The 15020-nt window shown below is 41.5% G+C and overlaps 1 protein-coding gene across 12 annotated transcripts in view; it reads left to right on the top strand.

Moving 5' to 3' along the window:
• The window catches only part of FBRSL1 (fibrosin like 1), an 843044-nt gene that overhangs the window by 333225 nt on the left and 494799 nt on the right, over positions 1-15020 (top strand). For all 12 annotated transcript variants that reach the window (XM_060785676.2, XM_060785678.2, XM_060785683.2 and 9 more), the window contains exon 3: positions 7336-7437. In XM_060785676.2, the coding sequence (XP_060641659.2) occupies positions 7336-7437 (102 nt within the window). The remainder of the gene's footprint in view (positions 1-7335; positions 7438-15020) is intronic.

Here is a 15020-nt window from a genome sequence, read left to right as displayed (position 1 = left end):
GGAATTTTGGTTAAGTTTCGTTGGGGTTTTTTTGAGTTTTGTTGTTTTGCTGTTTTGTGAGTGTGTTGTTGTGTTGTTTTTCATTTTGAGTAGATATGTTTGTACCTTGTGGGTTGTGTTATGGACATGGGAATTTTGGTTAAGTTTCGTTGGAGGTTTTTTTGAGTTTTGTTGTTTTGCCGTTTTGTGAGTGTGTTGTTGTGTTGTTTTTCATTTTGAGTAGATATGTTTGTACCTTGTGGGTTGTGTTATGGGCATGGGAATTTTGGTTAAGTTTCGTTGGGGGGTTGTGGAGTTTTGCTGTCCCGTTGAACCAACCTAACAGATTTATATATATAGATTGCAACAGAGCTCTCTTGCTCTTTATTTTATTAGTTAATTTTAATAGTTTATCATGTCTTCTGGCTCAACTGCTTGCAATTATAATGTGAATTGCAGTTAATATTCCAGTATTTGTGAACATAACATACTCTGATTATTCCATTCAGTTCCATTGTCATCTACAAAGTTTGTGCTCAAGAACCGCATAATTGGGTTACAAAAAAAAATTGCATAAAAGTTTAAATAAAGTTCCGTAAAGCCCACAAGGCTGTTGGTTGGAGAAGCCCGGTATATGAGATTGCATAAGGGGAGACCTAAGTGAAAGAGAAATTGACTGCATCATGGCCTAAGGCTCAACAGAAGCCACACAACTCCCTCAGACCCCAACTCAAAGAACAATAAGGTTAGACTTGAAGTCCTAGCATTCCTGGAAACCTGGTACCATTCCATTACAGGCCAGTGGATCCTAAAAACCATTAGCAAAAGAAATCAAATAGATTACATTCCCACTTTTACCCTTCAGTTTATCCTTTCCCCAAGAACTATCTCAGAGAGATGGTATCAAAAGAATCAGTTCACCACTCTGAGAGATTCAAAGGCTTTTACTTCATCTTCATCATTGTTCCCAAGAACAGCAGAGAGCCAACCTGAAACTGAAGAGAGTCAACATTTTAATACAGAATACAAAGTTCATAACAGATATGCTTCAAAACATCTAGTGATGTTGGAGCCAAGGGACTACATGTCCTCACTAGACCTCTCTGAAGCCTACCTTCATATTCCTGTACACCAAAAACCCCAGGAAAATCCACAGGTTTGCCTGTCAGAAGAGACACTTTCAGTATAGCACCCTATCATTTAAACTTGCACAAAGATCATGGCAGCACTGGTGGCACACCTTCGGAAACAGATCATCCACATTTACATGTTCTACTTATTGTTTCTCCTTTCAGAAAGCAAGGATAGAAGGACATCAGGATCATAATGGACTGCCTGGCCTCCAAAAGTCCATCTTGTTCAAGACCCACTCAGTGCAGGAAACAAAGACTTGAGTATGCCCCTGTGAAGTGGCCAGGCAGTCTCTGCTTAAAACCCACAAATTGAATATGAAATTCCCCCAAATGCCTAGGGATGTTGAGAGAAGAGGAGCAGCCTCTTTCCGTGTCCCCCAGCTAAGGCCATGAGCCACTGCTGACTAGCAGGAACACAGCCGAAAGGAAGGGAAGTGAAGTGGCCACAAGAGCAACCATATTGGCCACAGCAGCAGCAACTTGGATTCAAACCCAACTGAGCAAGTGGAGGAGGTTGAATTAGGAGAGAAACGGTCCATGGGGGTAATAGAATGAATTATCACGCTGGATGACACCACCCTTGTGGCAGCACTGAACCACTACAGCCAAATCTACCTTTCCCATGAACAAGTATACCTGACACCCCCCCCCCCCCCCAAAGGCTGAGGAAAGGTGCTTCTTACCACTGCAGCATCCCAAGCTATGAACTGGATCTTTCAGAGGGAGAGCAATTCCATCCAGTACAGGCTGCAATCCCAGGTTGGTTTTCCTACCGACCAGACACACTTTTACCTTGTTGGGATTAAGCCACCTGCATCCAATCCTCTACTACATCCAGGCAATTATTCATAGATGTAAAATTAGAGAGAGAGCTGGGTATAATGATACTGTTGGTATATAGCTCACCAGTATCCACATCAGTGAACTAAAATTGAGGCAACCTGGATTCCTACTCTGTCATAAATGTCACAAAACTTCAGCCTAATCTACTTCACTGGACTTAGTTGTCAAGTTAGTTATTTTTCATGTACACTGCCCAGAGATCCTTGGAGGAGGCACAGGATTCAGTGTTAAAAGGACTGAGGAGTATATTGTATTTTACAATCTAAGATGCATTGCAACTTTAGTTAAGATGGGGGTTACAGAATGAATTGTACGGGAGCATCCTTACCTAGTGGGTACATGTTAGTTCTGTTGATCCCTGCAGAATTAAGACTAGTGTGGTCCTCCATGTGAATTACCTGGTCTCATAGGGTTGGCACACAATCTCTCACATCTCCTTTTGAAATTTCCCCTCACCATCACTGAAACTGGGTATGCTAACAGTGATGATTATAACACTTTCTCTTTTTGTTTTTTAAAGTAATAAGCAAACACATGCACAATTAAAACAGATGGCTATGGCTTTTGAATAAGGTTTTTTTGTGTGTGTTTTTAACCAAAAATTATTGTGCCGGAGGAAGATGGGGGAGGAGAAAGATCTCACAGCCTGTTGTAGCAGCTGCAGCTTGAGACCGTGTGGAAAATGAAGGCAGATGATTCAATTTGGCCTGTGCCCTGAGTACATTTCCAAATGCTTCTGTGTGTGCGCAAGATAATGAACAAATATATTGAGATGGCACAAGATCAGTCCGAGTTTGCTGCTGAGCAAACTGCAGAGCTCCCAGTAGGAGCGAACTCGCTTTGGTAGGTTAATGGGGGTGAGGGTTGTTGAGCCCAGCACCTTTCAGAACAACTTTAGAAAATAATTTGTCTCCTTTTGCCCCAGGGCCCCCAGTGGCACTCTAAAGGGAACTTTTGATAAATCAAAGTGTATTTATTAATCGTGAGTGGAGGGCAGCATGCCTGAAATTCGAAAATAGGTGTGTCACTGCTTTTTAAAAAAACCTGGATTGGGTTATGGTATTTAATCACGCTACATGATGTCCAATGATGTGTGGTTCATATTTCTTGGCTGGGACTGTGGTTTGGGATTACCCATGAGCACCTGGAGTCTGTAAACAGGTTGGAGCTCTTCATGCCTGGCTGGTTTTCCCCTCTGGTTTCCCTTGGCCCTCTGCCCCCTTCAACTCCATCATGTCAGGTTCTGTGTGGAAACAAAAGGCAGCCTCTTTCACATTTTCTTCTGAGGCCAGTTCCACATGGAAGCAATTGAATGAGGTCAGGGACATAATCCACTCAAGCGCTGCCTTTCTGTCCATCTTGGGAGTGTCTCATCCTTAGCCTATAGCTGGAGGGCTGTCCACTCCAAGTCCAGTTTGAAACCATAGGAAGGGAGAGTGGAAGTGTTGAAGTTGCCCATTAGCATTTAGCAGCTGGACAGTAGACTTTAACAGGCACACTGTTCACCTGATCACAAGTCTTCCCAAATGTGGTGAGATGTATAGTATTTCTATTTAAAGAACCATGATTATTTCTAAATGTACATCTAAAAATCTAGATATGGATATGCAAATATTATGCTAATTTCTGTGTGCAGAAATTCCTGGTCAGAAAGGCTGAGAACAGCCTCTGCCTGTAATCTTGGGGAGGTGCTGCTACTCATATAATATTGAGAGCCCTGTCCCAATGGCCTGACTTCATAGAAGGCAGTTTCTAATATCTGAAACTATCCAAAATACTGACTGCCAGTTATGGCTTATGAGGCTGTGCATCTATACTATTCACTTCTTGTGTCAATTGCACCCCAGAACTAAAAGGCTTGGATCTCCCTTGAATCCCAATTTGGGGGGAATAGCAGGCTAGATGATGGTGGCGATGGTGATATTGTTGTGATTATCTCAATTCTTGCAACACTTTCATGATCTCCTTGTGGGGTGCAGCCCTTTTGACATCAAGCAAAGGGATAAGGAAGAAATAAATCGGGGGAGGGGGTCATATTGCATTTCTCTCCTCAAGAACTTAATGTATGCCCTTATCTGCCAAGTTGTGCATCAGAAACCAATACATTGCATTTAGAAAAGCAACATGCTCTCCCAATTTAGTCCTTTGTGTGTGTGTCATTAAGGTAATTACTAAGGAATTAAAACAGGTTGGCATGGTGTTCTGGCAGCAAAGGGTACGGGCTTCCCTCCTGGCAGGCTGCAGGTGTAAATGAACAAGAGGTTGACAACCCTCTTAATTCGTGGCAGGAAACAGTGGACAGAGGTACTGAAGCAAGTTTAATAATTGATATTTACTCTGAAAGGTTAATGGTAGCAGTAATGCTTCTAATTTGCTTCCCCATACAAGATCTTATTAGGTCAGCTTCTCTTTGAGATTTTTTTTTATTAGTTGGAAGTGTTCAGTTTTCGACATTGTAGAGGAAGAGAAAGAGGGCAGCGTAAAGATATGCCAGCCATTCTAGTCAGAGCTTCAGAAGTTCTAGTCTAAAAATATACCATTACAAGTTGATTCTGCCTTATCTTTAATGCTTAAAATCAGAGGATTTAAAGATTTTTTTATTTTTGGAATACCTGTATTTGCGTATACATAGTGATTGAGAAATAGGTGGGAAAGAGGACTAGCTATACATTCAGTACCTGCTGAGCTATTCCTCAAGGAGCTCTCATTCTACCACTGTCAGAAATTTGATGGGAGAAAGGGAAGTGGGAGAGGACTCCAGGTCTTGCAGCTTGACTTACACAAAGCCCCTATAAAAAGCAGGCATTAGGCAAAGGAAAGCTCCAGATGTATCTGACTGCCACGGGCTCAGGAAGTGTTGGAAAGCTCTAGCTGCCTGACCATTCCACGCTGCACTCTCCTTTCACCAGGCCAGTGGCACATAGGACAGATGTGGCATACATTCTTGTCCACAGTTTCTTGTATCTATTCAAAGACCAGGAATATAGCCCTTGGGATACAGGGTTCATATTGTGTTTCCAAACGTTTTGAAGGTCTGACTTCATCTCAGATTTTTAAGGAGGAGGTACAACATGTTAAGGGCTATTATGGCTTAGTGGATTCATTGTTGGACTAAGATTCTAAGAGGTGAGAGTTCAAATCTCTGCTCCACCCGGAAAAAACCTTGCCAAGAAAACCCTAAGCGAAGTTTACCATATGTTGGCATCAACTTGGAGGCATATAACAACAACACCTGTGCCATTTACAATAGAAATAGTGTATGCTTTAAGATAATCTGGAGAGGCCCTGATCTCAATCCTGCCTTTGTCACAAGTACATGCACGGTTGGCAGGGACGAGAGACAGGGCCTTCTCAGTGGTGGTCCCTCGGCTATGGAACACCCTCCCCAGGGATATTAGATAGGCCCCTTCCCTTTTAACATTTCAAAAGCAGGTCAAGACGTGGCTCTTTGAGCAAGCGTTTGCAAACACAATATAACAAACATGGAGAAAAACGGAACGATGTTATTGGATAACGATGTTATTGGATAACGCTTTTAACTAGGAGACTCAAATTGATATATGTTTTTATTGATATTGATTGTTTTACTTGGTTTTATATTTAAATTGAGATATATATATATATATATATATATATATATAATTTTTATTAAGACATATTCTTACAGGTATATAGGTAAAATTGGGAATTGGGAGTATTGGGATTGATGGTAGGGAAAGGGAGGGAGTGGATTGAGGAGGAGGGGTGGGGGTGCTGACTACAGAGGGGTTGCGTGAGGCAGGGGAGGAGATGTACGGAATCTGGGGTGGGAAAAAGGTACGGAAGGGGGGGTGAGGGGAGTGATGGGGGTCTTCTGACTTCCTTTATCTTCTTCTCTCTGGTTCTATCTTTTTTGTCTTCTTCCTTCTTCTGAGATTTCATTCTTCCTCTTCTTTTATGTCATGTCTATTTTGATATACTGATATGTATTCCTCAAATAGCTTCCAATCTGTTTTTTTCATTGGTCTTCCATATGAGTCTTTTAATGCAAAGGTCAGTTTATCCATGTCTTTAATTTCCTTCACCTTACTTATCCATTCTTCCTTTGTGGCTACATCTTTCTGTTTCCATTTCCCCCCCAAAACTATTCTTGCTGCCGTGATACAATAATTAAACAAGATATCCTTATTCTGGCCTAATTCCAATTCTTCATCTGTTATTCCCAGTAGAAAGTATTCTGGTTTCATCTGAATTTTTATTTTTAAGATCTTCTCACATTCTTGTTTTATCATTTTCCAATATGCACTGATTACCGGGCACGTCCACCACGCATGGTAAAAAGTTCCAATCTGTGATTCACATTTCCAACATTTGTTTCTAACATTATCATACATTATGCCTAATTTTTGTGGCGTCATATACCACCTATAAATTTTTTTTAGCCAATTTTCCTACAAATCTGTCGAATAAGTATATTTGATCTTTTTTGTCCAAATTTGTTCCCATTCTTTGTATTGTATCTGTCTTCCAATATTCCTTGCCCACTTAATCATACAGTCTTTTATTACTTCTGTTTCCGTAGCCCACTCTAATAATTTGTTACAAATTATTGTAATGTTTTTTTTTCTTCTTTCCCAAAATTTGGTCCCATATGTCTTCTTTGGTCATGAAGCCATTTTTTTATCTGAGTTATAATATTCTTTAAGCTGTAGGTATTGAAACCATGATACATTTACGAATTGAGTATTTATCTCTTCTCTTGTCTTCAGTTGTAATTTGTTGTCTTTTTTCAATAATACATCTTTGTATGTTGGCCAATTGGTCCATCCTAACAATCTTCTTTGCTTTGCTTCTAGTGGTGATGCCCACCGTGGTGTTTTTGGGTACATTCTTGTTCTATATTTATTCCAAATCTTTATTAATGCTGCCCCGGTGAAGTGGTTATTGAATGTTTTTTCTTTTGAAGTTTGATTGTACCACAGGTACTGATTGTTTTTAAATTGTATTTTATGTCTTTGATATTGACTGTAAACCACTCTGAGTCGCCTGTGGGCTGAGAGGGGCTGTATATAAATGTAGTAAATAAATAAATAAATATGACATATCCAGATGAAAAGATTACATGGTGGAGAGATCAATGGGGATGGTTGTAATAATATAACTGGCCTATCTTAATATTATCCGTAATGAAAAAAATATCAGCGTATTTTAGTGTCCTGTGATAAAGATTAACACTGTGATGACTTTGGAACACTCAGTTAAATGTAGGACCTCTCCAAATTGTACAGTTTCTACCTAATGGACTAGTTGTACACACAAGGAAGTCTTTTGAATAAGTTTAAAAGCAGTAGGGGAAATTGTTTCCTACAGGCCAGTTTTTAACCTGTCCTATTCCTTGCAGATGAAGGTCCCTGCAAAGCGGAGCAACCGGAACAGTGAGGATGACAGCATCCGGGAGGCCACGAGCTCCCAGCTCAGCAGCTCCAGGGACTGCCTTAGTGACGTGAGTACATTCAAGAAACAAGGGGTGCCCCATTGCAGCAGTTGCGTTTTCCTCCACGAGCAGATGTTGGTACCCGGAGGTCATAGTAGAGCATCCTTTCCCCTCCCCAAACTATGATTGAGTCCAATGAGACAAGCAATCAAGCTTCCTGGCAAACATTGCAATCATAGCACACATAATATAATAAGTGAAAGACCAGAGACTGGGGAAACAAAGTTAAATTGCTATCCCTCAGAGGAAAGATGGCTAAAGATTATGTTCTTTGAGAAGATAAGTTATGTTTGTATAGGGAGAAGCTTACAGACAGGGGGAGCTTTTGTGCATCTTTAGCTTGTTTCATGTTATTTCTTTCATAAGAAAAGAGTGGGGATGTCTAAGAAGGGCAATACGTTATATGTTTGTTTTTGTTTTTTAAAAAACAACCACAACCTTATTGTTTCCTATTGTTTATTTATTTGTTTGTTTCCTGCCCCATCTCCCCCATGGATTGAACCAGGAAACAACAACATCTTAAATTGTAACAGATACCACCAGTTAAGAACACATAATACATAAAACATTTAAAAATCATTTTAAAAGAACATATACAATCAATGCATCTTAAAACAGCTAGTAGTAGTAATTTTATTGATTAGCCCTTAGGCCTTATCACAATACCAAACAAAACAAGCAGTTTCATGTAAATGTTAAAAAGCATTGGGGATAGAATGGTCACATAACCGCACCTTTTTTGAAGAGCGGCTATCCCCAAGCCCATCTGGAACCTGCCTGAGGCCCCTTTCAGGTGCTCTAGAAGGGTCACATGGTCAATAGTATTGAAATCCACTGAGAGGTTCAAAAGCACCAGCAGGGACACACACCCTCATCAATGATCAGGTGAAGACCATTCGCTTAAGCAACCATAATGGTCTTAACTCTTATTCTCAAGCTCATTTGAAATGGGTGTAGATAAATCGTGTCATCCAAGACTGCCTGGAGTTGATACTGGTCTATAATTGTTTAAGCCCAGGGATGGCTTTTTCTGAAGTGGTTGTACCACCACTTCTTTTGATCAGGATGGAAACCTTCCCTTCCTGAGAGATGCATTAATAATATGTTGTGGCTGAGGTCTCCCTGCATCTCCTCCCTCGATGACCAGCCAAGGGGGAGAGGGATCAACAGCTTGTCCACATCTGTGGCACTCAACAACCAAAACGGATCGTGTTTGCTTAATGAAGTAGAAGTGTTCCTCTGCATTACCTTTTAACAGAAAATTGGGTACCCGACCAGAAATAACAGGGAAAGAATAAAGATAGGTTCCTCCACCTCAAAAAAAGTAGTTCAACATGTTTCAGCAAACGTTTTATTCATAACCATCATTATGCAGATGTGACAGGAAACAACAGGTCAAGTAAGGCTTATCCCCTTTTCTCTCTGTTTTCGTGTTCATACATGCTCAGTAAGGGATTCTGAAGGTAGGTGCTGTTTACCTTACCTTATATAGGCAGGCACACACAACTACATGGAACCAGTTAGAATATTCCTTCCCAGTTCAAGCTTGATTGCATTACTTACTGTAAACTTGCTACTGCAACCCAGCGCCAAGAAGCTGTGTTTCCTTGGCCTTGCTTCACCATCATTCAGTGGCAATGCTGCTAAGAAACTTTCAGCTAGACAGAGAACAAGGATGAAAAGGTAAAGCAGGATGAGAAAGGCTCTGTGAAAAACAACATCTTTTTTCAGAAGCTTTGTTAATTGAATTAAATATTTTGAATTCCATGGATAAGCTGAGCTCTCATATTTTGTGCTGTGTGTTAGACAAGGGGATGTTCACTTTTGGGAGGAGGAGGTACAGATCCTTTTGTTGAAGAAAACATCATTCTACTTTTGATGTAATAGCATAAAACAAAACCATGGTTTGGTGTGTGTAAATGCATAAATGGTTCCCATCCTCCCACAAGACCTGGCCTCAGTCACCAGGAAATCAGTGAAAATGCTGGGACAATTTTATGTGAAGGCATTTTTTGGTGTTCTCTGTTAGCATTTTGCTTTCATTAAAACATGATTTTTTGCTAATTAGGACCTCCTCCGTTAGGAGAGATGTAAATGATGAACAATAATCAAACAGAGTCACAAAGCATGTATGACATATTAAATTTAACATTTTAATGGCGAGCCACAGTTACATTGCAGAAAGAGTGGGTTTTCACGTTGAGTTCTATTAATGTGAAATATGCTTCATAACTAAAACCTGTCACAGGGAAGGCTGCTCACACCAGCCAAATTCAATTGGACAGTTAATTTAGCTTTAAAATTGAAAACACTACCTCTGTTTCTGGATGCAAAAAAAATGTAGTGGGGGGGGGGGGTGACTCCTTTGATAGGAGTAATGTATTTGCTATTAAAGCTTTTGGAATTTATTCTCCCGACGAAGGGGAAGAGGGAGAGGGAAAGGGAGAGAGGAGGGGGTAAAATAGCTCCCACAAATGTGTTTAAAAACTGAAAGTATTTATTAAAAATGTCAGTAGAAAAGTGCTTTTGGCAGATTAAAACGGGATTCAGCTTGACAGCTCTGACAGCAAAATGTGACAGTGGTGGTATTGTGGGGTGGTGGCGGTGGTAGAATTCGCTCTGCATGTTTTGAGTGCCAATGGGGTGCTATAAACAGCCTGTGCGGTGGGAAGAAATGAGTGGGGTTGGGGAGGGAAGAAACACAGCCCTGTTTGATTCCAGGAGAAAGAATTGTTTCTGTTTCCTAAGTGAACAAGCAATGGTGCTGGGAGCCGAGCAGGTTAGGAGAAGGGATGATACCCTTGTGATAATACAATATTGTTTGCCTGTGGTTGTTCGTTGGGGTGTTACCCCCCCCCCCCCCAAGCGCCGTGTTTCTTAAAACATCAATTGTCTCTGTCTTAGTTGCACTTCAGGCACACCAATGAAATGCACAGATATAGAATGGGGACAACTGGCTTGAAACCAGTACATGGGGAAAGGATCTAGGAGTCTTAGGAAACCACAGGCTGAACATAAATCGACAGTGTTATGCAGCAGATAAAAAACACAAATACGATTCTAGATTATGATGATGAGGAGGAGGAGGAGGAGGTGCTGCTGCTGGGAAGCACAGTTGAAAGCAGAAGCAAAAGATTTGACCACCTTTCTTTACTGAAAGATGGATCTGTGACAAAAAAATATTGCAATCAATAGTAGCATAGTCAGTGATTTCTTTTTAATGACAATGTTATAGATTAGTACTCTGGCCAAAGAAAGTAGACCACAAGCTGAACACGAGTCAGCAGTGCGAGGTGGCAGCTAAAAAAGCCAATGCAATTGTAGGGTGTATCAATAGAAGTATAGTGTTGAGATTGAGGGAAGTCATAATCCCGCTATTTTCTGCTTTGGTCAAGCCTCACCAACAATAATCTTGTGCCCAGTTCTGGACACCACAAATCAAGGAAGATATGGACAAGCTGGGAGGTATCCATAGAAGGACCACCAAAATAGTAAAAGGTTTGGAAACCAAAGCCTATGAGGAGCAGCTGAGAGAGATGACTAGGGTTTTTTTTTGGAGAAAAGGAAGGCTGAGAGAAGGGGACATGAAAGCCATGTTTAAATATTTGAAAGGATGTGACATTGAGAGGAAAAAGGCAAGCCTGCTTTCTCTTTCTCCAGAGACCAGGACAAAATGGAGAAATTGATTCAAATTGCAGAAAAATAGATTCCACCTAAACATTAGGAAGAACATCCTGGCAGTAAGAGCTGTTCAGCAGTGGAATATCCTGCCTCAGAGTATGGTGGCATCTCAGTCCCTGGGGGTTTTCAAGCAAAGGCTGGATGGCCATCTGCAGGGATACTTTGATTCTGTGTTTCTTCTTTATGGTCTCTGTGAAATTGCACACATGGTATTTTCCTGTGGCTGCGCAGTAAGTCTCAGAATCTTCTGGAAAGCTTCTGACACTTATGCCTATAGCCCCACCCACAGTCACCAGTAAGTATATAGCCAGTGGGAGGTGCTGTAGCCTCAGTTCCTTTTGTCTGCTGCCTTAACAACAAGCAAAGGAATATCTCAAATTGACTAGCTTACCTTGTGTTGACCTACAGACTGTTTGACTACTCTTTGGATACTTCTACTTTACTACAGCTGTTAACACGAACTGTGAACGACTCAGGCCAGTAATGTCTACCCCTTGCTTTAAAAAATGTGCATCCTTTGGCATTGAGTTGCCAGACGTTGATGGACATGATATGAGTTCGTTGTGCTTCGGTGAAGGGCACATTGTAAGTTCTTGTTGGGTGTTTCTCGTTTATTTATTTATTTATTTAAAACACTTATATTCTGCCCTTCTCACCCCGAAGGGGACTCAGAGCGGAGAACAACATATACATGGCAAACATTCAATGCCTGGGTACAATACATAAACATTAAAAAACATTTATCTAAATATTAAAATACACCATTTAAAATAACACAATTTAAAACCGTCCTAGCCATCCCCATTACACCCTAGGCCAGGAAGAACTGGGACTTAAATCTCAAAGCCATGCTTTATGAGCAAGCTCTGCTTCCCATCGCTCCCAGCCCCAGAAAGTGGGCCACGTTGGAGCCACCAACTTCCTTAAGCAAACAAATGCCCTTACCTTCAGGTGGCAATGCCTCCTCTTCACTGGTGGGGATGACTCCAACAGAGGCAAAGTGCTCCAAATTAGCATCTGTGGGGAAGCACCCAGCAGGAGAGCCCCACTGAAGAAATGGGGGAAGAACCAAAAGCCTCCCGCAGCAAAGAGAGGGCAGGTTACTTTGTGTTGCCGTAAAGTCTAGGAGCCCTTCTACACTGGCCCAAAATGTGGGCCCAATTCGGCAACCCAGACACTAGATTGGACCCTTATGGAGTCCAGATAGAGACTCCCTCAGTTGTCTCAGAGGTAGAAGGGTGCCCCTATTGCCCAACCACACCTAAAACAGTTTGGTTGGGCATGGATGGGCACCTACCTGGTCCTTGGTGCTTAGGCCAACACCAGCCAGAGCACTGAGAATATGGTAGGTGGCAATACATAGCTGGGAACTGCCACTGCATGGGCTGGGGGAGAACAGGGAACTGTTGTCCCATGTCTCAGGGCAGCCTGAGCCTATGTAGCATAAGATGACAGTGAAGATAGTTAGGAATCAGCCCAGTTAGGAACCAGCCTAGTTGTCTTCATTACTCCTAAGTCGGGCTTTCCCCCAACTTAGTTTAACCCAAGGCAAGGGCGCATTAAGGCAGCCTTGCCTTGGGTTAACACTGATCAGCCGCACTCAGCATTCAGCTACCACTGGGCTGATCCAAACCTACACCAACCTAAATGGTCAGTGTAAATGCGCCCTGATACACAGAGAGGTGGTTTCAAACTGCAAGAAAAGAAATTCCACCTAAACATTAGGAAGAACCTCCTGGCAGTAAGAGATGTTCAACAGAAGAATTTGCTGCCTCGGAGTGAAGTCTTCTCTGGAGGCTTTGGAACTGAGGCTGGATCGCCAGAGTGCTTTGATTGGGTGTTCCTGCATGGCAGAGGGATGGTTCTCTTGATCTTTTCCAAGCCAAGGTATTTTATGACTGGTTTATATTCTGAATTGTTCCAGTCCTTGTAATCATACTTTGCCTTGTTCAGATAGAATGGGAAACCATAGTTAAACGTGAAAGAGGAGCCAGGATAAGGCCAGAGTACATGGATATAAGGATCTTATCGATCTCAATTTATTCAGCTAAGATAGATATGTGTGACCCTCACCAGTTTGTTGCAACCATTTCCTTGTCTGTAGCATTCCATATTGATATTCTCAGTTTAGTTCATTCTGTGACCTGTGACTGAAAGCAAATTATTTTATCTAGCTATTGTAGATATCCAAATCATATTCTCCTCTCCCCTACAGGTAGGTAAAGGATCTTACGAGAAAATTAAGAGATAGCCCATTCTTAGCCTATTTGATTATTGTAACTGAAATTAAATAGAGGGAGGTTTGAGGTGGTCCCGGGAGGGAAAGAGGGTGTTCTGTTTTGCTTCTTTGTTCCATAATTGTCCTAATCTTTCCTGATGTCCTGAACAGTGTAAAAAATCCACACAGAACCTTACATAATGGCTTTTAAAAAGGGGTTTATCTTTTTCTTGACCCATCAGCTTAAGAACTGCCTGCTTTTTAATGGATTTTCTCAGTCACTAAATTGAATGGATCGTTCCTCATTATCATTTAAATGGGACCCTCATTCCTCACAAACACAGAACATTTGAATGTGGTGGTAGAGCTCTGTTAATTTGAAATGTATGGAAGCTTGGGGGGGGGGGGGGACAGGAGGAGAAGGCAGCTCGAGAGTATGGAATTGCTGTATGTAATTGTCATGGATTCTCAATTTTGTTACCCCAGATGGGAAAATAGACTAATAATTGTCTCCCAACCCTAGTAGAATAGCTGCCCTAGTTAGCTGAAGCTAACACTCTAATTATCATGGGGGCATCTAGATGAATGAGGATGTATGCAGGGCACAGCAAGGGCTAAATTGAGTGATATACTAAGGCAAAGAGCAAATTGGCAATTATGGGCCCAGCTGAAAAGGTTGGCAGGTGCGTGGCGTTCTTGTGCGCCCTGTGGGGAAAATTGGAAATATAAAATATCAACCATAAATACCAGCTGATTAGGAAATATGTTGCAAGGGGGCTGTTGGCCACTTTACAGACCGTGGCTGCGGCATGGAGTAGGGAGGATGTTGATTTAACATCCCTAAAAATAATTATGTCAGCCTCTACTGAGTCAGGTTTAGGAGCAGATTCTTTTGCTCCTTCTGGCTCTTCTCTACCTGGTTCAGCAGAAGTTGCTTTTAAATTGCAGCAGGCACAATATAAATACATGGCCGACCCATTCACCTGGAGGGGACAGAAAGTAGAATTGCTAAAAGGTGATCTCTTAATTCAAACAGACATACATAGTTCAGTAGTGAGCACATTTCATAGTTAAAGGTCTTGATATAATACAACAGAAGTTGGCAAACTTTGGCCCTCCAGTTGCTTTATCTACCCAACTTGATCAGAGATACAGGATTATGGTAGAAACATCAAGGAAATTAAAAGTTTCCTATCTAAGAATAGAATCATAGTGTTGGAAAGTACAGCAAGGGCCATATAATGCAACCCCCAGAAATGACAACTGAACCGTTCTAAGAAACAGCCATCCAACCTCTGTCTAAAGACCTCTAAAAAAGGAGCCTTCACCAGCCTCTAAGGCAAGGTATTCTACTCTCAAACAGTCCCACCTTCTACATGATATCCCTTAATATATGTAAAAATGACTATCATGTCACTTCTGAATGTTCTCTTTTCTAAGCTAAACATACATAGCTCCCTAAGTTGTTCCTCATGAGAGTTGGTGTCCAGATCTTTTATCTTCTTTTTTGCCCTTCTCACGTCACATTTCATCTTTTTAAAACCTTCTTGAATTGTAGGGTTCAGAGCTGAGCACAATGTTCCAGGTGCAGTCAGAACAAAGCAGAATAGAGGGACATTTCCCTTGATCCGGGCACTATGCTTCTGTTGGAATTTCATACTGTTGACTCATGGGCTGGAATTCTCCTTGCAAC

Source organism: Anolis sagrei, chromosome X (assembly GCF_037176765.1).
Source record: "Anolis sagrei isolate rAnoSag1 chromosome X, rAnoSag1.mat, whole genome shotgun sequence".
Classification (NCBI taxonomy): Eukaryota; Metazoa; Chordata; class Lepidosauria; order Squamata; family Dactyloidae; genus Anolis; species Anolis sagrei.
This window is presented reverse-complemented; position numbering and strand designations above follow the sequence as displayed.